The sequence below is a fragment of the Oryza glaberrima genome, chromosome 1, assembly GCF_000147395.1.
Source record: "Oryza glaberrima chromosome 1, OglaRS2, whole genome shotgun sequence".
NCBI classification, from domain to species: Eukaryota; Viridiplantae; Streptophyta; class Magnoliopsida; order Poales; family Poaceae; genus Oryza; species Oryza glaberrima.
This window is the reverse complement of record NC_068326.1, coordinates 33322566-33338571: the sequence shown is the minus strand read 5'-3', so window position 1 is coordinate 33338571 and position 16006 is coordinate 33322566. Positions and strand designations below refer to the sequence as shown.

Sequence of the window (16006 nt, the reverse complement as noted above, 5' to 3'; positions counted from 1 at the left end):
ATTGTCTGCTTGTTGGGTTATCAGCCACAACCAAAACGTAAGTATTGAAAGTTACTTTAAATGTAAGTTGTTGGTTTCTTTTCTCGGCCTTAGGCTGGGTTCGCACGCTACAGTACATTTTTTGAAAAAAAAAATAGGAAAGTTACTTTAAAAATCATATTAACTTTTTTTTAAAAAATAGCTAATACTTAATTAATTATATATTAATTTGTTGCTTCTTTTTCGTAAATAAGGATGAGTTCCCAACTACTACAAAAGCCTTAATCTTTTAAACGGCTGATACTGCAGATTACCTCGTTTATTAGTTTATCATACATATAAAAATAAAACTGTGTTTTCTTCATTTTTTTTAAACAGTTCTCAGCTACAGCGCAATCAATCGTAGCCACGCGTGTAGCAACATGACAACATCTGCACAAAAGAAAATCTTGTAACTGCATTTTACCCAATACAGTTCGCTGCATTGCAGCGGCACTGAGATCAAACTGCTGGCTGACGAAAGCTATCACAAACTACCAAAAACTCATACACACTGCGATGCAAAAGCTGAAGATAATCCGTTGCTATCTATTTTGGTAGGTTGATCCTGCTCGCGGCTCCCTTTGTTGCCATGTTCCCCTGCCTGAGGAGTCTTGAGCTCGTGATTCACATGCTACATTTTGTGGCCTTCCAACAACAGGCACGTACCTTGTGTTCACAGCGTTCCTATTTGTTTGACGGCCAGATGTGTGTTGTCTCTGCTGCTGATTCCGGTATGATCCTTCTGTCTCGGTTGCTGTAGCATGTAACGATTGGTGATTATAGTTTCTGGCCGTTGTCTCGGTTGCTGCAGCATGTAACAATTGGTGATTGTAGTTTCTGGCCGTTGTCTCGGTCGCTGTAGCATGTAACACTTGGTGATTGTAGTTTCTGGCCGGGCGTTGTCGAGTATAATTCTGGTATTGTCTTGGTGCTTGGATGCTGGTAGCATGAACCTGTGGTTGACTATTATTACTCTGATATGGTTCCACTGTTTGGAGCTGTGTGGTGTGTCCCATTGGATGCCTATAATTTTGGTGCCCTACTGTTTGGACATCTCTAGTATACACCTGTGGATGACCATTACTCTGGTATGGGCCAACTGTTTGATAAATTCCTGCTGGTTGGCTCAATGCAGGAATTACATGCTGACTGTTAAGAGCATGGTACGCTCCAGTTGATTGGCGCGCCCGTGGGGGATTATGAACTTGTCTCCCAACTGTAAATTCTCTGGCCCCGCGGTGATTTTGATTATCAGATGGCCTCGCTGAGACTTGTTCTGTTGGTCTACCATGATGACGGTTCCTCCGTGGAGTATTTGTGCAAGAGTTAGCCATAACTTCTTGGCTAACTCTTATGCCAAGCTTTGAGCCAACAGCAGGCGTACACAGCATCTCCAGTAAGTCATTTCGTTTGGCGTGTTGGAGAGATGCAAACTTACGATTAGCAGCGGTGAAGGCCCCAGCAATCCGCTCAAGGCCTTTCAAACCAACCGCTCTAGCGGCATTATCAGGTCTCTCAATTGGATCTTCGACCTGAAAAGGAGATAATGAACGAACGAGATTGTGTTAGTAAATAGTCCAAATTTCAATAAGACTGCTGAATGCAACCATAAAAGGAAATCCTTACAAATAAGCTGTATGATCTGGCCATCCAACTTGGGTTCTCCTCTATTCGTTTGAACTGGCCCGTGTAAGTGGATATCACATCACCCGAAAGGGTGCCGATAGAGGAAAACTGCAATCAATGTAAGATTACTGGTAAAGCTCGTATCTCATGAGTTACAAAAAGTAACGAATGAAAAATGTGCATGGCATCTAAATCTTAAATATGCTTTCAGTGACAGTAGCATTATTTTAATGGGGATAAAATATAGTTTAATGGAGCAAAGTAATTAAGTAGCCCCACAAAAAGGAGGGATTAGCTCATTTGTTTAATTATGTTTAATGAAAGGAAGATAAGTAGCTATTTCACTTAGCTTAGATTTGAACACAAATCATCTTATTGGACTTATAACAAAATGAGCAAAACAAAGGCTAGCATGGAAGGTGAGTTGAGTTATAACAAAAATCGTCTTACTTCTCTAAAAGGAAGAGTCTGTCAAGTGTTAATTAGTTTAAAAAATACAAAACACAAAGAGAAAAGGTATGTTTGAGTTTAACAAGATGCCACGATGCTGAACAAAAGCAAGGGCCAAAGACTTTTGAAATAACTCAACTTATTAAACTACATGAGCACCAGCAACCTCGATATAACTTACTAAAATATGGCATAGGAAATATTCCTAGAAACATGAAGACATGCTTCGCCAAGACATGAACAGCAAATATGTCCTTACAAGAAGCATACTAACTTTACCAATGAAACGGAGCATACTGTTTAATTACTTTGTGGAAAAAGGTTGCAAGCAGATGGCAAAGAGAGCTTTCATTCCTTCGTTCCTTGTTCTTGCTTTGAAATTTTGCTAAATTTTCAGAGCAAACCTCATCAAGATGTTCCTCATCATACACCGTCATTTCTGTATGTAAATGCAATGAATTCAGATACAGATATGCTAGACAATCATCATCAAAGAAAATATTAGTTCATTTTACCAGCAATACCTTCTTCAATGTTCCCTTCATAAATCTCCTTAAGAGGTGGAAGGATTGCAGGCTCACATGTCTGGAATAAGGTAAAGACAGTAACAAGGATATTCCTAAAATCATGTATCAGTATAACTTGAAATACCACAGATGAATATTACCTGAAAATGGAAGAGGACTAGTAGGCAAAGTGAATAGGAGTTTAAGGTCCCAGTTTTGGGATCATTAATGTTTTGAGCTTTCGCCCATTCTTTGATCTGCAAGAAAACATAGTTTGAACCTTGGGCTTTCCAACAAAATGATGGGGCAGCAAGAAACTCTCTACTAGTTACCTAGTCTTACCAGTAAAACCATATCACCAAAACGCACATCTAAAGAACTGATCCAGCAGAAGATTTTGGATTTAATTCGACCAGGGTAGTTGTTCACAGATATATCGCAGGAAATTCCGAAGGTGTTGCTCACATACTGAAGAACTGGAACTCTTGCAAAAGGAATAAATTGCACATATCCGGCAACACCTGACACAATTCAACCAACGAAATCATAATATAAATAAGAGCTACCTGTATGACTAAAAAGAATTGCCCAATATAGTAGCACAAGGTTGTGAATTTCAAGTCCAATTCTCCTTTGAAATAAAGATACACGGTTCATCATATTTAGTACTCCTACATGATTTTGCTATCCTATGTGCGTAAATGTGTGGTTGCATAATATGGAATCCTTTTACGGTTTTACCGCAAAAGCCATGGTTATTATTTCATGGGTACAATGATCATGCAATGAGAAGAAGTCTGCATGCTCCTTTATTATGTAATATGGAAAAAAAGGTTTACCTCTATTTTGTAGCACTCTCATTAATTCCCTCAAGACATATTGCTTTTTCTTCTTGCTTATGATTGAGTTATTAGGGAGCTGAACCGATATATCCAAATCACCTGAATTTGAGTAAAGATTTGATACAAAGGATCCAAAAGGTTTGAAAACAGCACCTGTTAAAGAAATTTAAAAGTTCAGATAAGGCAACACTAAATCACCACCATCATATCATCATTAAATCCTTTGACATTTCATTTTGCCATCATGGAAACTTATTAGAGAACCTGTGCATTGACTAAGCAAGTATATGAAGGAAAATAAGTTATTGAACAATCTATACCATTTGAAGAGATCATGACCCCATTATAGCAAAACAAACACCTAATAGTTCCACATTATGCAGCATTAGGACTGTAGTGAAAAAATAAACTGAACACTGGTCACCATTGCCTTTATTTTCTTTTTAGCAGCATGCAAAAAGGCTTGAGAGATCAAATGATGCAGATAATTAGAAGCAAAAAGGAAAAAAAAGGCAACAAACGACTGGAGGATTCTCCCTAATACGAAACTGACAGCTACTGAAAAGAATGCAATGCGTGAGACTAAACTTAAGTCGCCTAGATCTGTATTCGCCGACAACTTGTGACCACCTTCTGCAGCCTGCAGGCCTATCTGCTATCACTGGAAGACATTGTTTCTTAGATATTCTACTTGTTGCCCGTTCCCACCATTCTAGCAACAAATCACAAGAGAAGTGACCAAGGGCCTCAGCTGTAGGTGCCAAAAGGATAACTGACCATAACTGTCCACAGTGGCCATTGCATTTCATATTTAGCTTATCAAAAATTACATTGTTACAAACTTAAAAATTATCAAATATGAGATAACTCACCTCTTAAGGCTGCAACTTTAGGAATGGAATTTGATAACTCCTGAATTGCAGATAGTCGTTTGCGTCTGTCATCCTCCACTGGTTTGATTAGAGAGAGGATGTTTTTAACACACTGCTCCACCACATCATAATTTATATGTTCAGTCATACTGAAATCCTGCAGTTCAACAACGAAATATAATGGACCAAAAAGGAAAAACAAGATGTTACATGGGTACAAATAAAAATACTGTTAAAAACAAAGAGAATGGAGATTCAACCAGATAATTTTTCTAACCACAAGTCAGAAGGTCAATGCTTGCCTGGTTTTCTTTTCTACAAATTTGCTCTGAACAGAACATTGATGGAATTATGTTCTCTATGAAGTATTCACTAAGATTGATCACTCTGATGCTTATTAAATGTTTCCAATTTTCTGAGAGGGGAAAATGCTCTAAGAGAACAAAGGGACACATTTATTAAAAGAAGATAACGATGAGAACTAGAAACAAACAAAAAATATGACTTGCAAAAAAAATGTTTCCATTGCGTTTATTTTGCTTGCATTCACGAATCACAACATCACCATCAAAATGCAGCATGACATGACGCTATCTATGCGAAAATGATCACAACCAAAAGCAGTGGTGGAACAATGCATTTGGTGCATGGTCAACCACATATTTTTTTTTCTCAAGAACTCACACAAACCATTACTAGTAAACAATGTATATATATGAATCGCAATCATTGACGCTTGTTGAACTATAAAAAACTCCAAGAAATTTTGAAGGGTCAAACCCACATAAGCTTGTAAAGTTAGTTTTGATTCTCAAATATATTATAGAATCACAACTAAAAACCTTCTTCTCGTGACTGGTTAGTGATTGTTGTATCTACATAATACCATAGATGTTCTCATACTATAGCATATGCACATCCGCTGAAATAATTCCTTCACGAGATTCCACCAATGATGAAGTGTCAACGTATCTCAAATTTTGACAGTGTGCCACACCGCGCGTGACAGCGTGAGTGCTGTTAAGAGTAACGAGTAATTGCACAAATTGCTAGGCATGCTGCTGTGGTTGGTAACTACAGCATCCAAACGATTTCCTGAAAACCCATAATATTACATATCCTCCAAACGTCACCTATAATCCAAAAATCGCATGCCGCCCAAATCACAAGGAATAGGTAAACCCTGACCCGATCATAAACGGAACCCCCGCTCTGATCGAGAAACCCCGTACGCGGGTGGAATTACTGAAGAGAAGCAGAGGATTTTTGGAAACGATCTAAACCTGGAGGAAGCATGCAGCAGGCGGATCTGACGGCGGGCGGGTCGTCGGCGGGCGTCGAGAGCTCCGCGCGCGGCGGCGCCTTGCTGGTCTCGTCGATACGGGCTGGACGGGAGGAGGAGGAGGCGGAGGCACGGGGGCGAGGAGGAGACCGTGGCGGTGGCGGATCAGACTAGCGGCACGGCGTCGGGTTAAATCGGGGGAGATGGATGACTGGCTTCCTTTCGGAAAAGCCAAAGCGGCGCGCCAGAGGGAGACCGATGGGGGAAGCAAGTAAAAACGTACTCCTAGTCGGATATGTGGGCTTTTTGGTGGCTACTGTACTATCTGGCACTATGCGGTACCCTTTTTAACTTTTTTTTTTCAAACTTCTAACTTTTTTATCACAACAAAATTTTCTACACACGTAAACTTATAATTTTTTTCTTCAAATTTTCAATTTTAGTCAAACTTTTAATTTTAGCGTGGAACTAAACATACCCTGATTCGATCGGTCCCTCGACTCAACCTCCTCTTTCTAGTTTTTTTAGGAGGAAACTTTTTCCCCTCTCTCCTACCCACCCCTTCAAAATCGAAACAATGTGGTAGTAATTTTATTAGAAACACAGTAAACATATTTACGCATATACACATTTATATACTTATCCATATAAGAGTGAGTATAATAAGATGACGTAACAGATTGTCCAAGTCACTCCCTCCGTTTTATATCGTAAGACTTTTTGGACTTATCTAGATTCATCCATTGATCAATATATATATTTTATATATGTATCTAGATTCATTAACATTTATATGAATTTGGATAATGTTAGAAGGTTTTATACTGTGGAACGGAGGAAGTACCACATTATATTTGTGCTTATGTGAAGGGAGAGATAAAAGGTGCGTAAAAAGATTGTACGTCAATATATTAAAAGGAAGAGAGTTCTTGTTACACACAGTATTAATCATTAATATATTAGGCATTAATGATGCAGTATATATCCATAATTAACTATTATATAAATGAGCTATTAGATTGGTTATAAATAATGTTTCAATTTTTAAAACTAGTGATTGGCAATATTATTATTAAAATTGCTCTAAAAGCACACCCTAACACCTAAAATTTGGACCGGCATATCCCATGCCTATCCAAAATCAGCTCCATTTGATAAATGAAGTGGAGAAGACGACTACGCGTCGGGCTCCCGACAGGGAGGGGGGGAAATCGGACGTTGACGTCAGCATGACGCATACGTGCAAAATCACTTTAAACTATTTGTTTCTCTTAAATTATTTGTCCAAATCATAATCCGATTGCACCATTAAATTCGTTATAATTAAATCTTTAAAACAAGATCACACATGGATATATTCCGGCGAAACTTTTTTAGCTTATTATTGAATTATTTTTAAATATTGCACGATGTTCCACCAAGTATATTGGAATTGTTTCACTAAGTAGATCGAAAATGTTTCAATCGTTTAAATCGGGTGTTGTTTCACCTTATATAAAAAACAATGTTTCAGCAAATAGCGAAAGAATGTTTCAGTTCACTGCAACATTTGATCCATACATAGTGAAACATTATAAGTACACTAAGTGAAACATTTTTCGTGGAATAAAAAATGAAACGAATTCCCTTAATAGAGGGTTTCCATAATATGTGGATAATTTGTTGCAAAAGAATGTTTCAATTTACTGCAACATTAGATCTATACATAGTGAAACATCGTGAGTATACTAGGTGAAACATTTTTTGTGGAAAAAAATAAAACGAATTCTCTTAATAGAGGGTTTCCAAAATATGTGGGTGATTTGTTGCAATGGAGTATGCGGTGGAGACACGTGGCAGGTAACAGGGGCACATGATGGGGCCCCAGGGGTAGAACATGGAGAGCGCCCGATTTTCTCTCCCCCCCCCCCCCCCCCCCGCCCCCGGCCAGTCGCCCGAGCAGCAGGAATTTCGTGAAGTGGACATAAGACCTATTCGGATTGATTCTAACAATTTAAACCATGCTATTTTTTTTAAAGTGGAATACAAAACGTAGGTCGGTTTGTTAAGAAACATTAGCAAATAGCAATGACTACAGGAATTTGGCAATACCATAGTAACATACCAAAATCCGGTATCCTTTGAATATTGCCAACATTTGGTATCCTATATGGGGGCACCAAACTAAACATATCCAAATTAACTTTACCCTATCAAAACATGGCGATGTTGCCTCTTATAAAAAATTTGGGTATGCTAAATTATGAAAAAGTTGTTTTGGCAATAGTCTAAACAGGCCCGTAATCATAAACCCATAGATTGACATGAGCAAACGAAACCAATTGCGATCGCGTTAGACTTGTTTGTTTGGTTTTACCAATCTAATGTACGTCACTCTGCTTTATTTTATTTTATTATTTGAGAAACACAATACAAAAGCATATGCTTACCACATACACACTCCAAAAAAGGTACACTCAACTTTGGTGTTATTCTACTTTATTATAAAAGATATCTATTGGAGACCACATTCAGAACCTGGCGAGCATTATGCCAGTATAAGAGTAAGGTGGTGTTTGGGTGGGAGGGACTAAACACCACCTAAGTATTAAGGACACCTAAGCCAGATCCCATGATGCCATATACTAAGACTAAATTATGAGGTGAATTGAAGGAGAGGACAAAGAAAAAAGAGAAAAGGCCACTCCTCATACAAAAGGTAACCTCTTAACAAACTCTAAGGGAGAAAATTGAGACTCGAGAGACCGGTGTAAATTGGATGCAAATAAAAAATTATATTATACTGGAGCTAGTGTATTAGAGGTAATCTATTTTATATACTATCGCTTAATTAATTAGTTGATGATGTGAACAAAACTAAAGGCTAGCAAGCACCCCTCCATAAAACTTGCTCTAATAATACAGTGCATCGTTGATTGCAATCATATTAGACTATGCGTTACTCTCGAGTATGTTCATTGCATATTGGTCATGACATCTCTTGCAGGGGAGACTAAGAAAGGTGAGACCTTTTTTTAGCGAAAGAAAGAAGAGACTCTCAAACAGTCAGATCCAAGGCAGATCTCCCGGCCCAGTCAGATCATGGGTGTCCCAAGCCCTTTTTGTATTGCGCGGGCCACACAATAGATTTTCCTCTTTGGTGGACCCAGAAAAATAGCCCCATCGTAGTACAATGTTCGCGAAAGTATTTGGTGAAGGCCCAGTTAGAGACTTTGGTGGAAACAAAAGCAGGGCTTGAAGGGTGAAGGACTGAAGGCCTTTCTAGGACAAGACAGGATGGAAGACGGAAAACGACTCGACGAGCCATTGCCTATTTCTGTGATAGCGACTAGCGAGCGCCACAAACAACTGGAATTTATGTTACCCTCCAGAAAAACTTAATTTTATGCTACCTTCTCCAGAGAGAATAAAAGACTGTATTTTATAGCACAGTTACTATATTACATCATACGTGGAATGCGTTTGTTCGACCGACTTGTTTCGACCATCATCACAACAACTGTGCGCGGAAGATTGATAGTGTTAAACTGGGAAGATTATAAACAAATCTTCCAAGTGCTAACTGACATTCTACACTAACATATATTGTTGACAAGCTATTAACGTAGCTACCCATCTCAAAATATAGCTATAGACTATAAGGCCTGGTTTAGTTCCCAACTTTTTCTTTAAACTTTTAACTTTTTCATCAAATCAAAACTTTTCTACACATATAAACTTCCAACTTTTCCGTCACATCGTTCCAATTTCAATCAAACTTTTAATTTTAGTGTGAACTAAACACATCATAAATTTGGAATCACCGCCGTACCATTTTGGAACAAATTAAATGCAGTCACGGCTAGAAAAATCATTATTTTTTTTGCCAAAATAAAATTTTGCTGGTGGCTGACAGCACCGCCAGTGACTAAAGGCCAATGGTAATACAGTATTTTTGCCGGCGGTAGCTGACCGCCAGCGTAGATCCATTTTCTCTGACGGTTTTCGTAAGCTAACCGCCTGCGAAACTTGAATACCACACGATCCATTTTTCATAGGCGGTACACTATACCAGCCGCCAGTGTTAATACTGGCCAAGGCTAAAAAAAAATGACGGAGCAACATCGCTCTGTCCACCTTCGTCAACACCAGTTCAAATTATTCCCAAATCCACTCGATTCACAAATCCACAGCAATTTGCATCAATAATTTATGGTAAAAAAATTTTCATTCAGAATCACACCAATTTCCATTCCCATCTCCAAACACATTAACCGGATCGGATCGTTGCACAAATCCAAAGAAACTTTAAGCCGCTACCGCTTGTTGTCGCTGTCGTCGAACGACCACCGGCCGAGCACCACCGCCCGCGGCTAGGGATGGCAATTGTGCCCGTTTGCCCGTTTATCCGTGGGTAAAAACTCTATTAGGGTTGGGTTTGTTCTCCATTTTATACCCATGGGTATCTTATTGGGTCAAAAGCTATGCCCGATGGGTAAATGGGTATGGGTATGGGTAATCACTACCCATGCCCGCTTTGCCCATTTACCCGTAAAGTCTAATTTACATGTAGGCGAGGAGCAAAATCCACTAGAATACATTAGCCACGTTCTTTGTTTTCTACGGTTTCCCTTTTATTTCCCTTATTATTTCTCTTCCCCTTACTCTATCGCCGCCAGAGGAGAGACACCACATCGAGGCGAAGAATATTTGATGTTTAAAGTTCGATTCGAACTTAGAAGCTTGTAGACTTTTTGTTCCACTGCTTTTGTTGTAGCGGGTAAACGGGCACACACCCGCGGGCACAAGGCGCCCGTGGGCAATGGGCATGGGCAACCATCCTTACCCGTCATGTAGTAATGGGTATACCCACGGGCACAAATAATCTCATGGGCACGGGTATGGGTAGGCACTACCTGTGCCCGTCGCGCCCGATTGCCATCCCTACCCGCGGCCCACCAGCGTCAGCTCCGCGCTCCCCGCGCCCGGCGGCAACGGTCATGACGACGAGATCTGCGCCGCAACCGACAACGAGGCCCCACGGCCGGAGGCGGCGGAACCGCGCTCCCCACGGCCCGATGGCGGCAACCATGACGATGAGATCCGCGACACGACGAGGCCCCGCAGATACCGCCGACAGCTTTGTGCTCCCCGCGTGCTGGCGGCAGCGGATCCATCCTCCCCGCGGCCTGACGGCGGCGGATGCATGCTCCCACAGCCAGGCCACGACGGATCCCTCCTCCTCGCCCTCGTGTTCCCGAGGACGGATGCCGTGGCGACGATGGAAGTGAAGGCAACCGGCGGCGGTGGAAGCGACGGCAGCCGACGGCGGTGCAGAGAGGAGGGAGGCCCGGAGGCGGAGAGAGGAGGGATGCCGGAGGTATCGAGAAAGGTGGGAGAGAGCGGAGAAAGTTGGGTTGGGTGGAGAGGCCACGAGAGGCGGCGGATCCGTCCTCCTCGCTCTCGCCTTCCCCAGGACGGATGCGGCGGCGGTGAAAGCGACGGCAGTCGACGACGATGGAGAGAGGAGGGAGGCTGGAGGAAGATCGAGAAAGGTGGAGAGAGAGGGGGGAGGCCAGAGGTATCGAGAAAGGTGGGAGAGAGGCGGAGAAAGTTGGGTTGGGTGGGAGAGGCCACGAAAGCGCGGAGAGAGGTGGATAGGATTTATATCTCGAATTTATTTTCTCAGATGGTGCTCCTAAGCACCCGCTGGCGAAAATTGCTGGTGGTTATCTAAGTGAGCTGCTAGCGAAGATTCATTTTCGCTGGCGGCCCATAGCCCCCCCCCCCCCCCCTATTTTTTTCTGGCGGTTTCTGCGTATAACCGCCAAAGAAAAAAAAAGTGATGCCATGAAAAATAGATTTTGTAGTAGTGAGTAGTAATAAGGGATGAGTTCCAAATAGGTAGATGTGGCGCAGCTACATGCCCCTCTCTTTCTGTTGCAAGTATAGTTCCCTGTTTGGCTATTTCACGCATGCGACGTCAGTCGGCAGAACACAGAAACAGCAAGCATCCTATGCGGATACGCCTATCGTCAATCAGATCATGCACGATTGGAGCCCTGGAGCTGGACTGGCCGTTGCTTCCCCGCCCTTCCTCTGATGTCAGTATGCCACCGACGTTGGATTGCAGCCGGATCACGACTCGCCGCTGCTCCCGTGCTCCGTAACCTGTCCCGTCGTCCTCATCTCCCATCGCACAAAAAAACGCATGGCGTCCCATCGCGATCGCGCACGCCTTTCGTCTGTTGCCTCCCCCGGCCTTGCCGCCGATGGATCGCGCCATATCTTCCTTTGCTGGATCCGCGACGGCGACGCGCCCTCCCGTGTGTCAACTCTACGCGGGGCGAGGTGTCCTGCCGGGCACATCGGGGGAAACACGCACACGCCTCATCGTCCCGTCGTCCCCAGCGCGCGGCGTGAGTGACACACACCCCACCTCTCGGCGCGCGTTGCGCCACGTTGCCCCCCGACGCCTATTTTTAGGAGGGGTTGGCCGGGAATCCAGTCGAACGATTCGGCACGCACGGTCGAGTCAGCACGGAGTCACCACCACGACGCTGCCTTAAATTTTGGTGGTCGCTACTCCTCCCACCTGCTGTATCGCGACAGCTGGTTCCCTTTTGCTCCCGGTCGCGTCGTGTCATGTTCTGTTGCGGAAACGCCCCGGGGTGCGTCGAGAGCGTGCAGCCCCCAATAATGTTGCGGCGCCTAACTCGCGGCGAAGGGACAGTGCTCTCCCGCCTCTCGGTGGCTCGGTGCTCCGTCGCCAACGCAAAGGGGCATCGAGGACGGGGAGAAAGGGAAAGGGGGACGAGGCTGGACACGCGGACCCCAGCTATTTGCTCGTGGGTCGCATCATTGGGGCTCAAAACTTTATCACAAGAAACACCATACATTTCCACACAGAAAGCGGTGGAGCAGGAGAATCTCGTCCGAGTTCAGCTCACCACCATGGGGGCGGCCCCCACGCATGGATCAGCATCAATTTCTATGCTCTGCTGTCTGTCCTCATCCTAGGATGGCCACCGAAATAGCCTCACACGATGGGACGTTTTTTTTTTGGGTTTCCCTATTTTTTTCCTCTCCTTTTCTCCTTTTCTAGGATGCACGATGGACGTGTTGCTAGCACTCACACGAGTGGTGAGCTTTTTCATGCTTCCTTCATGAAGATGCTCTAATTTTGGTAGTGTCAACGGAACCTAGCATCCCATGGATCCAATTTTACCCGTATGGATGCAGACTTGCAGAGACATTAGGATCGAATAACGATTAACTACGGCAGGATTAAAGATGTGCGCATTGATTCTTGATTCCGAAATCTTACGCCTACGATCACTCTCCTGTTATATCTGTCTGGTTCGTGTTTGTGCGAAAAAAAAAGGCTATTATATTCATTTATCTTGGTAGGAGCTAGTAGTAAAACTAAAACTAAACAGAGAAATAAGGAAGAAATTTGAAGGGAAAAATTAACTTAGAATAAAAAAAAAGAAGAAGAAAGAAAGCAATCATGGAGCATAGAATATTGCGCCAAGAATCACAATCCCCGGCGGAGATCTACGACGACGACGCTGACATTGTCCGCGCTCCGCCGCGCCAGCGCCAACTTCGTCAGCAGCATGGCCGCGTCGGAGCACGCCTTGTCGGAGGACTCCGCCTTGCTTATCCCCTTCACCGATGCGGCTCCTCCGTTCTCGGTTTCCGCCGCCTCGGCCGAGGAGGGCACGCCGCTCGGCCGCGCGGCCGGTGCCGGCGGACCGTTGTTGTGGAAGCACGCCCTCACGACCTCACACGCCATCTCGTTGGTCACGACGTCCCATAGCCCGTCGCTGGCCAGGATCAGGCATTCATCGTCGTCGGTGCGCTCCGTCACGGTCACCTCCGGCTCCGACGTCACGTACGGCTTAAGGTACCCATCCCCTGCGCGCCCATACGCAGGTGAGTTTCGGATCCGGGTGCCAAATCAAAATTCTTGAGACGACGAGAGAAGAAGGTAAAACTAGATCAGCTCACCGATGGCTCGAGACATGGCGAGGACGCCGAGCACCCGGGCGCCGTCCCAGTAAATGACGCGGCCGCCCGCCGCCTCGATTCGTTCCAGCTCGTCGGGCCGATCGGGCTGAACCGTTCCGAGGTAGCAAGTAGCAACCATGTCAGGCACACGCTCATGGACAAGAAACTAACGATTTTTTGCAGATGGACGGGAAAGGCTCAGCCGGCCCTGTGATGCGAGCATATACGTACTTTGTGGTCAACGGATAGTGCGACGGGGACGCCGGCACGGGAGATGACGGCGCGGGAGTCGCCGGCGTTGGCGACGACGACCTGTGTTGGGCTAACGACGGCGACGACGGCGGTGGAACCCGCGTGGTCGCGACGCGAAGGCGTCTGCTGCTCGCACGGGCAGGCGGGCTCGTCGTCGCTGCGGGTGGACGCCCGGTTACCGACCTCCCCATCCATCCGCGCGAAGCTCTTCTCCATCACATCCCTCCAAGGCGCCACTTCGCCGGAGGCCCCCTTGTTGTGCTCCTCGGCGACAATCTCGTGCATCCTGTCCTGGCACGTCGTCGCAACCTAATATTCATAGAACTCGAATTAGCACGCTGAATTACATGTGCACAGATCACTATCCGGTTCGCACATTTAGACATCAGCAAACACTTACATGGGAGCAGCCATGGCCGTCGAAGACGCCGTAAAAATGGAACTTGCCGGATGCCGGCAAGAAGTCCGGTCTGATGGACACGGCATCTTCCATCTCGCGACGGCGGCCGCACACAGCGGTGACCCCATACCTCGGGAACTCCTCCGTACGGCCCCAACTCGGCCGCTCAGACGCCGAATCCTCGTCAGGACGCGGGGCGCCAGACGCCGTGCGCGCCAGCCTCTGCCGCTTTCCAGGGCGCCCATCCTCTCCGGCCTGCAGCTCGAGATCACTTGCGATGCGGATGCGCCTCATCTCCATCCTGCGGCGCCGCCTGTCTATCGCCGAGGAGACGGCTGCGGCGGCCGAGGCGGAGACCGCTGCCGCGACAGCAGCCGTGGCAGTGGCCGGCGGCGACATGGCCTCCTCGCAGCAGATCTCGGCCATGGCAAGCAACTACTCCAATTACTCCTCCTTCAGAAGCACAGCCGGCCGCGCGCCACCCAACTCCGACGGCTCGCTAGATTTTCTCCGCGCTCCCACCAAGTCGCCGTAGCCCTCGGAAAACGTGAGGCGAAACGAAGCACCGTCTCGCACGCGAAACAAGCGCCTCCACGGCTCCACCTCACCTCCCCTCCCTCTCGCACGCCTTCGGGTTCGGCCCCCCTTCTCCCGCGGTATGGTAATAACAGCAGCTGCAGCAGCAGACAAGCAGTAGTAGCGGAGGCGCGAGGTGAGGCGACGACACGCAAGCACGAAGGCGGGGGTGGTGGGGGGAGTAGAAGAGAAGGTAGGGGGGAGGAGAGGAGGAGGAGGGGAAGGAGGGCAGGTGCCCGTCGCCGTCACGGGCAGCGCCCGACAGGTCCAGTTGTTGTGACGTGCTCCCGTTCCGGGGAATCTGAGCCGTCCATCTCCACCTGATCTCGACGCGTGGCCACGCCCCGGCCCGGCCCGCAACACGTGGAAGGTATCCGTGCGCCGGGGCCCACCCGCGGTAGGGTCCACCAGGCGGTTGATGTTAACGGCGATCACGACGCCGGTGTTATCGCCTAACCCCGTGCTGCCAACACGTGGCGCCAGCCCGCCTTCAGACAGGTTATTTATTGATGCCTGGTGGGGCCCACCCCACATGGGGTCTCTCTCATGGGCGACCCACAAATATCAGGCCTACCTATTTACCCTGGGCCCTTACGAGTCACGACTGGATAGTCGTCCACCAACCCCTCACTGACCGGTGGGGACAGAGCCAATGGGCTCCACACGACAGTGTCTACAGTGGCGCGGGGTGTGTGAGGGCGGGCGTGGGGACGACGTGGGAGGGACACGTGGTGAGGGGGCGGTCGCAATCAGTGGGAGGGTGGTCGGTCGCCGCACGGCGTGACGCGTGGAAGGGGCGCTTGCGTGGGTGGGGCCGTGGGGGCAGGCGGCCGGACGGGCGGGCGGGCGGGGGCGGTGGTTGGGCGCTGGCGTGGCCACGTTGGTGGGGGCAGCAAGGGGAGGTGAACCTGGAGAAAAGCTATGCGGAAAGACGAGGGTGCGTGGCGCCGTGGCACCATGCCGAGACGAGATCTGCCGCCGCCGCCCCCCCTCGGGCTCGTCACGCCCGCGCACGCTGCGTTGCCGCCCGGACCCGGAGAGGTGAATTGCATCTGGCGTCTGCGCCGGCGTACGCACGCGCCGAAAGTGCGGGCAGCCGAGGCGCCGAGGCGGGCACTGACGACTGACGAGGCGTGAGTCGTCACCACCGTTCAGATCTCGATCAGCGTGGGGGAGAATTTGGCACG

General features: G+C 46.8%; 2 protein-coding genes across 3 annotated transcripts; both read right to left on the bottom strand.

Annotated features, from left to right (window-relative positions):
* Positions 1-266: 266 nt before the first annotated feature.
* On the bottom strand, positions 267-5843 carry LOC127756876 (protein HESO1-like). Of its 2 annotated transcripts, none has more exons than XM_052282261.1 (9): positions 5601-5843; positions 4318-4474; positions 3443-3598; positions 2946-3124; positions 2765-2860; positions 2622-2682; positions 2406-2536; positions 1648-1755; positions 267-1553 (listed from the first exon to the last, which is right to left on the bottom strand). In XM_052282261.1, exons 2-9 carry the CDS (start codon positions 4463-4465, stop codon positions 564-566), a joined length of 1869 nt encoding a protein of 622 aa, XP_052138221.1. In that variant the 5' UTR covers positions 4466-4474; positions 5601-5843; the 3' UTR covers positions 267-563. The 2 variants fall into 2 exon arrangements, 1 of the variants encoding a protein (XP_052138221.1); XR_008013324.1 differs by having other exon boundaries at positions 1407-1553; positions 2395-2536; positions 5601-5735.
* Positions 5844-12944: 7101 nt separating this feature from the next.
* LOC127754255 (probable protein phosphatase 2C 9) lies at positions 12945-15021 on the bottom strand. The gene is made up of 4 exons (XM_052279740.1): positions 14244-15021; positions 13823-14152; positions 13592-13697; positions 12945-13498 (listed from the first exon to the last, which is right to left on the bottom strand). Exons 1-4 carry the CDS (start codon positions 14667-14669, stop codon positions 13116-13118), a joined length of 1245 nt encoding a protein of 414 aa, XP_052135700.1. The 5' UTR covers positions 14670-15021; the 3' UTR covers positions 12945-13115.
* Positions 15022-16006: the final 985 nt, after the last annotated feature.

Excerpts from the sequence above, each read along its gene's own strand:
- LOC127756876 (XM_052282261.1), bottom strand. The coding sequence starts at position 4,465 with ATGACTGAACATATAAATTATGATGTGGTGGAGCAGTGTGTTAAAAAC. Across the intron at positions 3,599-4,317 it reads TAAAGTTGCAGCCTTAAGAG|GTGCTGTTTTCAAACCTTTT; the intron begins GTGAGTTATCTC and ends TTTCTTTAACAG. Across the intron at positions 3,125-3,442 it reads GAGAGTGCTACAAAATAGAG|GTGTTGCCGGATATGTGCAA; the intron begins GTAAACCTTTTT and ends GAATTGTGTCAG.
- LOC127754255 (XM_052279740.1), bottom strand. The coding sequence starts at position 14,669 with ATGGCCGAGATCTGCTGCGAGGAGGCCATGTCGCCGCCGGCCACTGCC. Across the intron at positions 13,698-13,822 it reads CACTATCCGTTGACCACAAA|CCCGATCGGCCCGACGAGCT; the intron begins GTACGTATATGC and ends GGAACGGTTCAG. Across the intron at positions 13,499-13,591 it reads CGCCATGTCTCGAGCCATCG|GGGATGGGTACCTTAAGCCG; the intron begins GTGAGCTGATCT and ends ATGGGCGCGCAG.